At 36.9% G+C, this 11,037-nt stretch overlaps 1 protein-coding gene across 1 annotated transcript; it reads right to left on the bottom strand.

Moving 5' to 3' along the window:
* Positions 1-9,928: 9,928 nt before the first annotated feature.
* Positions 9,929-10,981, bottom strand: LOC118070547 (uncharacterized). Its single transcript, XM_035089227.1, has one exon. The coding sequence runs from the start codon at positions 10,979-10,981 to the stop codon at positions 9,929-9,931; it is 1,053 nt and encodes a 350-aa protein (XP_034945118.1).
* Positions 10,982-11,037: the final 56 nt, after the last annotated feature.

Genomic DNA, 11,037 nt, shown 5'->3' with positions numbered 1-11,037 from the left:
AATATTAATGAAAAAGCTTTTATTTATTAAATTCATTTATTACGTATCACTTTAAAATTTTTTTTAATTTTTATTGTATATATTAAACATACATTCTATGAACTGTGCACTTTAATTAATTTATCTTTTTTTATTCGATATTATATAATTACTGCAAAAAAATACACATTAAATAAAAATAACAAAACAAGGTTTGATGAAGATAATATTTTAGTTGAACACAAAAAAGCATTCTTAGCATTTACCAATCGTTCTTTGGACATTCCCAATTGTAAATGTCTTTCTTGTCAGAGACTTACTTTTAGATCAAAAGTTAGTGTGGTACATAAATTAAAAAAACCTATAGATACTGACGTATGGAAACATTTTAATTTGTACATAGAGGATAAAGATTATCTTAAAAGTGATTTTATATGTTCATATTGCTTAGTTCAATTGCGTTCCAACAAATTACCATCATCGTGTGTTACGAATAATTTCGATGTTGGATTAATGCCCGAGGAAATGAAAGAATTGAACGATTATGAAAAAATACTCATCCAACGAGCAAAGACATTTCAAGTGGTTCAAAGACTTGGAACTATTAGTGGAAAAAAATTACCCAACACAATGAGAATTCAACAACTCAAAGGTCAATCGTTTCACTTGCCATTACCATTGGAACAAACTATTGATAAAATATGTTCTACTACTGATCCAATAAATAAAGATCATGAATTATATATACTGGTTCGAGGAATTCCTAATAAAACAAATATCGTTTGGGAAAATATTGTGGATCTAGAAAGAGTTTTAAATTGTTTAATATGGTTAAAAAAACACAACCCAATTTATAAAAATATTCTGATACCTGATTCTGCAAAAAATTTAGTACAATGGTTAAATTCGGATAGAATTACTTTTAATTGTGATTTGAATAAAAATACTGTAAATACAAAGAATAAAAAAGTTGCTATCGATCACGATTATTGTATAAAATCAGAAGAAAAAAACACTAATTGATCATAATTATAGTCAAGTAAGTTGTGAAAGCATTAAATCAAATTTTACTCGTAATTCTTCTTTTACTCAAGTAGATAATACGTATTTTATAAGAAAAAACAAGAATAATGTTTTATTAAATAATGGATCCGTAAAACCTAAGAACCAGTTATCAATAGAAAATGAAGGTATTGTTAATAATTACACGAAAAAATCTCAACAAATTATTAATGAAAATATGAGTGATTTTTTCGCTGGTTCACAAAAATCATGTAATTATAGCCAAGATCTGGAAACACTGTCTCCAAACCTGAAAAAAATTACAACTACTGATCATAATTATTGCGAACTTTCAGCTCAACTAGATGATAACAGAGCAGCATTACTAACTCAAGTTTTAGATACTAATCATCAATATGATCAATTTACAATATATCCACTCCATGATAAAAGAATAAATGAAAATTCGACAAATCTATATCAAATGTTAAAAGTTCATGAAAAACCTTTAGATAACAGAATGGAAATATTAGATTTATTATGTTTTCCATATTTATATCCCTTTGGTGAAAACGGACAGCATGAAGAAAGAATTACTACAATTCAACATTCCTATTACATCAAAACACGTTTAACATCTGCTGATCCGTGATTTCGTTTAAATATACAATATCTATTCTACCTATTTAATGATGCAAATATTCGACAACTTAAAGAAGGTATTTTTTATATGGTAATTATTTAGTTTAACCTTCACCGGCCCAATGACCTTGACCTTAAAATATGTAAATTTTGGGGTCATTCTGAGTAAGATGATATACATATATTGGGCGCGGAAATGCCTCCTTCACATATTTTTTTTACGTTGAAAATTGTGTATTTATTAACTTGTGTTTTGCATGGATATAAATCTAATGCTATTAGTTATCGAGATATTTACAATTAAAGATTGCGTTGTGACGTCACGCGCGAACTTTTCAGTAAAAGTAGCGTGTTACTCGGCACTGTAATTGTGACCGCGAGAGCGCGTTAGTTGGACGAAGAATAATAGTTGGGTAAGGGGCAAAAGTGCAGGTGACATGGCGCCGAGTATCTACCGCTACTCTAGATTTCATATAATTTGTATCTAGAGTAGCAGTAACTAATTAATATTACGAGATAAATTTTAATATTCGATCAATTATAGTCATTAGCTTTCATTTGATTCCAAAATCAGTTTCATTCATTGAGCACTTATCGAGATACAGAATAGGCCACGCCCCTAATTCCGTTTTCCGCACATTTCAGTTCGATTTCTAGCATCTTCTTTGTCAGTCTTACCTAAATGCCATCTAACGCGGACCTCTCTCTCGTGGCCACAATTTTTCTACGATATATATAGGTATACTCCTGATATGTACATGAGCGAATGAACGGTTTACTTTCAATAAGACATTATTTGGAGCTAAAAACATAATTGATGACTATTTTAGCTATTTCCGATGCTACATAGGTGTATTTCCTGCTTGTCTATTATTCTGTGAAGCCCGTTTATCATTTCTTTAAGACAGAAAAAAGTTCAATTTGAAAATGTCTCATTCAAATAGCAAAAAATATGTACTTTCAATAAGACATTATTTGGAGCTAAAAACATAATTGAAAGCTATTTTAGCTATTTCCGATGCTACATAGGTGTATTTCCTGCTTGTTTATTATTCTTTGTATGGTAGTGATCCGAACACTAGTATCAGATGGTTAAATGTTTCAATGTTCAGAAATAGAATAGTTAAAAAATATTCAAAAATAAAAAATGTAAATCCTGATTCTGAAGACATATTCTGTGCCTCTATTATTGATGACCATTACCCTTAACGCCCTACAGCGTTAGAAGATTTATCATTATTTAATTATGCAACTTGGTATGATATTGTGAAAAAAAAACCTGTAAGAGAAAAAAATCTATCAAGTTGGGGAGTCTTTGTACGTGAAAAAACGATCCAAGGTTTTCTTGATAAATCACTATAAATTCAATGAAAGCACTGAACCCGAAAAATATTATTACGCTTTACTTTGGTTATATAAGCCATGGAGAGATATTAATGAATTAAAAGATAATCATGATACTTATACTGAGTCATTTATTGCCAATTTAGAGAATTTAGAACAAGCTGAAAAGTATCATGAAAAATGTACGGAATTGCGAAAAGGAATCGATTCCATGAAAGAAAAAATCGATAAACATTTACAAAATAGTACAGAATCAAATTCTAGTTAGCTGAAATCTGCAATAAATAATAATAGTAACGGAGATATGCAAAAACTCGATCAAACAGTTGAATATTCGCAAATTATAAATAATGATGGGAAAGATGTGACAGACACTGCATTATCAAATCTTATCTCTGCTTTGAATGAAGATCAACTTCGTGTGTTTGAAAAAGTTAAACATACTCTCCAATCGAAAGATTCTATTCTACGTGTATATGTAAGTGGTGCTGGTGGAACTGGAAAGAGTTTCTTAATTGATGTTATAAAACATTGGATTAGAAATGAAATGAAAAACAAAGTACTAGTTACTGCACCAACCGGAATTGCAGCGTTTAATGTTAACGGTATCACGATATACAAAGCATTTCAACTTCCAGTTGAACACGGTCACGCATTTCAATATTATCAGTTATCTGATAACGCATTGAAAGTATTACGTATAGAATTTACTGATATTGTATTAGTTATTATCGATGAAATATCAATGGTATCTAATGTTGTTTTACTCTACATTCATCTGAGATTGATGGAAATTTTTAATACTGTAAATGAAGCTGATGGTTGGTTTGGAAAAATACACATTCTCGTATTTGGTGATTTACTTCAACTTCCACCTGTTAGAGAAGATCCAGCTTTAATAGATTTATCATCTAAGAGTGTAGAAAAACTTTTAGGTTCACTTGGCAATTATAATCTTTGGAAAAATTTATTTAGTTATGATGAATTAATTATCAATATGAGACAAAAAACAGATCTTGAATATAGTGATTTACTTGCTCGTTTGCGAGTTGCTGGTACAACTTCTGATGATATTAAAGTATTAGAACAACGAAAAACCGTCATCCATCATTCGAATTTAAATTTACTTTTATTTAAATTACTAACTTACCTGATGATACTGTCTGTTTGTTACCTACATGCCGTCAATGTGATATTCTTAATTCCACTATGTTGGAAAACTTCTCAACAAAAGAACTCATACTGGTAGCTGAGGACAGTATTGATTTTACAAAGCAATTAATTGATAAAGTAGGAAAAATCTTAAAAAAGTTAGAAAATGATGATACTCGAACCGCTGGACTTGCCAAAATAATAAGAGTTAAAATAGGAGCGAAAATCATAATACGGCGTAATATTGATGTAAGTATTGGTATTGTAAACGGAACAATTGGAACAATTACATCAGTATCCAAATCGACTTGAAATGATGAGCTCATTGAATCTATTACAGTCCAGCTGAGTAATAAAAAAGAATATGTCATCGAAAGAATAAGTGCTAAATTTCCAGTTATGAACAATGCTTATGTTACTCGGAAACAATTCCCTATATGTTTGAGTTATGGTATAACCATTCATAAAAGCCAGGGATTGAGTCTAACAAATGCAGTTGTCGACGTTGGTAATTATATATTTACATGTGGACAAACATATGTCGCACTTTCACGTTTAACTACCTTGCAAGGTCTTCATTTAATAAATTTCGATCCATCGAAAATCAAAGCTAGTATCTCAGCCATAGATGAATATAATCGTTTACGGACACAATATAAACCTGAATTGCCGCAATTAATAATAGATGAAAAACGTCGAATAAAAATCTTTGATTTACAATGGGCAATTCAGGAGTTTGATATAGATAATATTGATAAAGGTTCAGTTAAGAATTGCTTTAATCGTAAAACAATAACTAATGGGTTTGAAAATTACGATGGTAGAAGTAGTTTTGCAAATGCTACTGTGCAAGCAATTTTTAATTGCTTTCTTACATCGAATTATTACGAAAACAAGATTAAAAGATCTGGATGCCTATTTAAACAATTACTTTTCATGTATGTAAATAATCATAGTGATTTGAGTACTCTTCCAATGTTACAAGACGTTGGAGATGATTTTGTAACCAACGATGAAATGGACCCAGCTATATTGTTCGATTCTTTATGTGGTAAATACCATGATATTAGAAAATTGTTTACTAATTACTTGCAGTGCGTAGACAAGTGTAGTAACTGTCAGTATGTTCATACATATCTTCTGGAAACAGTTCGATTATCATCTTCTATCTCTTCAATTGTGACTAATATTAATACTTTAATTGCAAATTCATATTCTCATTTTCGAGATGAAGAAGGGATTTGTACACAGTGTGGTCTAAAAACTAAACTTATACGTAAAACTAGTCTTTCAAAAACTGGTCCATTCGTAGTTATTTCATTAAATATCTTTTCTGATAAAGAAAAAGTGGATAAAAGTTATACTACAGGCATGCTTAAAGCTGCTTCGACAGAAAAAGTATATATTTGTAATAATGCTTATACGGTGAATAGTGCAATATTTTATGAAGGTGATCATATGGCCCAAGGTCACTTTTAAACAATGATAAAAGAAAATGGGACATCTAAATGGATAAAAATTGATGATCTAAATCATAATTATGAAAGATGGCCACCTAGTAGTAAAAGGGTCTATATTCTATTTTTGTACAACAAACATTCTAAATTCTTATAAAACTAAAAATATAATATTAGTGCTTTCTAGTGGTCCGGGTGCGATCCGAAATGCCTGCACTACTAACTTCCTAGTGAAAAGAATGATAAAATTTAGCTAGTTCGGCGTTTCTTTCAGTTTTTTTATTCTGCATCAAAATAGCTGGACCAATTTTGCTGAAAATCTAATCAGTTCTAAGCTGCATAATTACCTATCGAATGCAATTAGCCCCACATAGATATCATTTTTTGTTCTCGAGATAATTAAAGCGAAAAATAATTCTGAACACATATATGAACATACGTACATACACACACACACACACACACACAGATGTCTACTTAAAAACTATTGTATTCGACTCTGTGGACCTTGAAACGTGGAGATTTGTCAAATTTCGGGATTAGCAAAATCGAACTCATTACAATAATTTCTCACTGGGAAGTTAAAAATAATAATAAATACCGGATAGCAAACATGAAGTCTCCTTGTGTTTGTGGTTTGCTATGATTAAAATTTCATAAGTTACAGATATTGTCAAGAATCGGGTAGTACAAACAACTAACAGAAGAACGTTTCATTCGAGCCTACTTCAATAAAATTCTCTTTTTAATTTTGTGTAAAGAATACATGCTCTAAATCATATGACTTTTTAATTTCTATAGTCTAATCCTTTGATTTTTTTAACACTATTTCGAATAAAGACAATCACTGTTTGCATTCTTACTGACTTCCATTTGAGTCTGATAATAATTAATTCTCCTTTCTTGATGTGATTTATATCTAAAACAGAATTTTTAAAATAATGAGTTAATAAAAAAATTAAAAACATATTCACCAATTATATATTTTGTTCGAAATTACTGATTAGTTTCATGTTGCGCAGTAGTAGTACCATGGAAGTAAGTACCAACTGAAAAGATTTTTATTAGTAGAAAAGTGAGTATGCTACAATACTTTAAATGTTTTATAACTATATTTTATATTAAAACAAGTTATTGGACGAAAACAATGTATTTTATTTTGTTCAGTATGTATGTATGTATGTATGTATGTTTTATTTATTATAGCGAAGGAAATACATTTACGTATTCAACAGGCTCAGGTGTTTCGCCTGGATATGTCGGACTCGAGATGTTAATACCGACTAAAACCTCCGCTCTCCTCTAACCTCTGATCCCCACGGAAACCGCCGTTAGGCATTACTTCATGGGGGGAGGATCTAGCTACTGCTCTTACTTCTGGTTGCTGACTTTTGCTCTTTTTTTCTCAATGGAACGCAAGTCTATGAGGACTTCTGTGGCAAATTTGCTGGTAGCGTTCCACGCAGCTTCTGATGACAACATTGCTTCTACTAATGTCTCCGGCTGGATTCTCTGGTTCAGGACACTCTCCAGTTCACCACGCTGAGAATCAAAACGAGGGCACACAAAGAAAACGTGCTCTGCATCTTCAGTAACTCCTGGACAGGACGGGCACTCCGGGGAATCATCATGCTTAAAGCGGTAGAGATACGCCCGAAAACAGCCGTGTCCTGACAACATCTGTGTAAGATAGTAGTTGATCTCGCCGTGGTTTCGGTTCAGCCAGACATCAATTCGTGGTATAAGGCGGTGCGTCCACCTGCCCTTCACTGCAGTGTCCCACTGGAGCTGCCATCGGCTTACGCTGTTCTGCCGTTCTTCTGTTCTAAGTTCCTCAGCACTTAGTATGGTTGACCTCTTTCGGTGTTGAAGGGTCCGTCTTTCCTCAGCTATGACTTTAAGAGGCAGGGTTCCGGAAATGACACACACTGCTTCCTCAGATATTGTGCGGAAGGCGCTAGCCACCCTTAAAGCGCTCCGACGGTATATCGGTCCAGCTTTCCTCCATGATTCTGGCGTCTCGAGAGCGTCGGCCCAAATGGATATTGCGTATGTTAGCACTGATATGGCTACCGATGACAGCAGTAGCCTCCTGGCCTGCTTTGGGCCTCCGACGTTAGGCATTAGTCGTGCTAGGCTAGCTACCACTGCTGATGCTTTGGCACTCACGTGTTCGACTTGTTGCTTAAAATTAAGTCGGGCATCGAGCATCACTCCCAGATATCGGATAAATGGTTTTGTTGTGATTTCTTGTTCTCCGACTTTTAAGTTGATGGTTTCTACCGTCTTCCTACTAGTGATGAGCACTGCCTCAGTCTTATGCTTGGCTAGTTGCAAGTTCACCGTGTTCATCCACAGGTTTATTCTTCTAAACGTGATATCGAAAGCCAGGTTTATGTCTTCAAGATGCTTTGCGACGATCACCACAGCTACATCATCGGCGTATGCTACAAGTTTGACTTCTGCTGGCAACGCGATTCTCAAGAGACCATCATACATGATGTTCCACAGTAAAGGACCTAGGACTGAGCCTTGTGGTACTCCCCCGGTAATCTCGTACTCTTTTGGACCGTTCTTTGTGTCATATTTCAGGACCCTATTCGTGAAGTAGCTCGCTACAATTCTACGAAGGTATCCTGGCACGTTCTTTTCTTCGAGGGCCCGCATGACGCAGTTCCAGTTAGCGGAGTTGAAGGCGTTCTTAATGTCCAAGGTAGCCACTAAGCAGTACTTCTTCTTTCCACCCTTCCATCTAGTTCCTGCGATTGCATCCTTGGCTGTATTAACAACTAGGTTGATTGCGTCCAGGGTTGATCGTCCTTTTCGAAATCCATACTGATTGTCTGCCAGGAGTGAATCCACTACTGCTTCTATCCTTTGATGTATTATGCGCTCTAATATCTTACCCGCCGTGTCTAACATGCAAAGTGGACGGTAAGATGACGGCTCTTCTGGAGGCTTCTTTCCCTTGGGAAGCAGTACCAGGCGTTGCTGTTTCCACTTTCGCGGAAAAATCCCTTCCTTGAGGCACGCGTCGTAAACGTCCAAGAATAATGTCGATGCTGCCTTTACAGCTGTTTTTAAGGCAATATTAGGGATTCCGTCCAATCCCGGCGCTTTATTATTACCTACACGATTACAAGCCTCCATTAGTTCATCTTCCGTGACAGATGGAATGTCGTCCAGTTCGTCCTGTGCTAGCAGGTAGCTGAATTCGCGCTGTTGTGGGAAAAGCGCAGTTACGATCTTCTGTAGGAGTTGAGGGCACGTAGGCGACTGCATAGGCTGGTTTTTTAGTTGCGTCATGACGACCTTGTACGGCTTTCCCCATGGATCTTTGTCTACCTCATTGATTAGCTCTTTCCAACATTGTCTCTTACTATCTTTTATAGCTTTGTTCAAAGTTCGACGGGCTTTTTTGTACTCTGCGACCAGCTCCGCAGAGTTGGATTGCCGATAGCCACGCTGAGATATTCTTCTTTTCCTGTGACACTCTTTCCGAAGAACACCAATTTGATCGTTCCACCAGTGCACCGAAAGTCTTTTAATTGTACCACGTTTACGAGACATGCTAGCGTCACACGCCTGGGTCACTCTCTTCATCAGGACTTTGGTCTTATATTCTGCGCATCCAGCGATGGTCAGGTCACTATTGAACGCTACTAACAGTGCGCTAGGGTCAAAAGATTTCACCTTCCAACCGACGGTGTTAGATCTCCTGTTAGGTCTTCTGAAGCTCTGGTCATTTGATATTTCCCAAAGGATCGCGTTGTGGTCGCTGGCCGTGTAGATATCCATCACCTTCCAGTTTATGTTACCTCTGGTGAGGTTACTACTGACGAAAGTGAGATCTATAATTGAGCTTGCGTCTCCTTTAGTGTAGGTTGGCGTAACACCGCTGTTGAGCAGAACTACATCTAGTGTGGAAAAGGCTTCTAGTAGTTCCTTTCCTCGCGTATTAGTATGCTTGCTGCCCCAGTCTACTGCCCAGGCGTTGAAGTCTCCGGCTATTGCCACTGGGTAGTACTGCTTCACGTCCTCGGTTAATCGATCCAGGAATTCGGTGAATTCAACGATAGAGAGGCTAGGTGGCGCATAACAGCTGTAGAAGCGGATGCCATCTACTGATGCTGCTACAAAGCCAGCGTTGCCATTGTTAACTACGCTCTGAAACGGAAGATTGTTACAAGACCAAATGACAGCTTTAGTAGTGCTGTCTGTCTCCCATAGTTGGCCGTTAAGGTGTTTATATGGCTCAGCTATAAGTGCAAGATCAAGCTTTAGTTCACGCACTGTCTGCAAAAGCAAGTCATGTGCAGTCTCACAGTGGTTTATGTTGAGCTGCAGTATCTTCATGCTCTCTTATTTGTAATCTTCTGAAGTGCTTCTTGGAAGATGGGGCATTGACTGGAGCCAGCCCGGTGAGTAATATCCGTTGAGCTGGGTTTTTCAGCACATAGCATGCACTTCGCCTTATTTGGGCATTTAGCTACTTGATGATCTGCTTGTCCGCACTTGATGCACAACTTCGATCGATTCACTTCACTTATACACTGAGCAGCAACGTGTCCGTAGTGCCAGCACTTGAAACATGGCTGAGGCCTCTTCACCGCTCTGACCCGACAGTTTACCCAGCCGATCTTGATCTTGCCCCTTTCTCCGAGTACTGTCTGCGCTGTTGCTGTTGGTAGTGTCACAAGCGCTGATTTTGTGCCTCTGTAGGCCGGTCTGATTTTGATAGCTCCTATTGGTATCTTATAGCTATCTCCAGCTGCCTTTTGTAATGCCGCCAATACGTCATCTGTGGTCGTTGTATCATCGAGGTCTCGGATCTCTAGTTGCTCTTGTGGGCACTTACTGATGACTTCAGCTTCCTCTTTGAGGATGCTCGCGATTGTCTTCTGCAGGGCCTGTCCTTTGTCAGTGCTCCTTCTAGAGAGCGTTATGAGCATATTTCCGTCTCTGGTCTTACGGATCTTATCAACCGTATTGCAGACCTGCTCGTCAGGGACATCCTTTTTTATTCGGCGCAGTATCTCGGCATAATTTGCCTTCTCGACAGGTCGAATGATCAATGCATCCGGTCTCGTAACTTTTCGCGGTTTTTTCCGCTTAGGTTCCGGTCGGGGCTCTTTTGGGAGCTGATCTTTCCTCTGCTTCTTGCGTTCCTTCCTTGACAGAACTGTTTGCCAAGCAGACGCCTTCTTCTTTTCGATGTTTTGCGCTGCTGGTACTTGTGGCGGGCTTTGTTTCAAGTCTTTCTTCTTCTTGACTTGGCTGTCCCTCGGATCTGGAGAGTTTCGCTCCCGTTTTTTCCCCGTCCTGATACCAGTTTCGCTTTTATCCTCAGCGACCGATTCACCGTCGCCTTCGGCTCCGGTATCCATCTCTTCCACAGGCCCCATGGCAGTTTGATTATGGTTTTGCAGTATTTTGCCGAAGAGATTCTCCTGTTTTGCTG

Source organism: Chelonus insularis, unplaced genomic scaffold (genome assembly GCF_013357705.1).
Source record: "Chelonus insularis isolate UGA/USDA-ARS -01 unplaced genomic scaffold, ASM1335770v1 contig_64_pilon, whole genome shotgun sequence".
Classification (NCBI taxonomy): Eukaryota; Metazoa; Arthropoda; class Insecta; order Hymenoptera; family Braconidae; genus Chelonus; species Chelonus insularis.
The sequence above is the reverse complement of the archived record's forward strand: the minus strand, read 5'-3'. Positions and strand labels throughout refer to the sequence as shown.

Bases quoted from the DNA above. Each gene is read 5' to 3' on its own strand.
- LOC118070547 (XM_035089227.1), bottom strand. From the start codon at position 10,981: ATGGGGCCTGTGGAAGAGATGGATACCGGAGCCGAAGGCGACGGTGAA.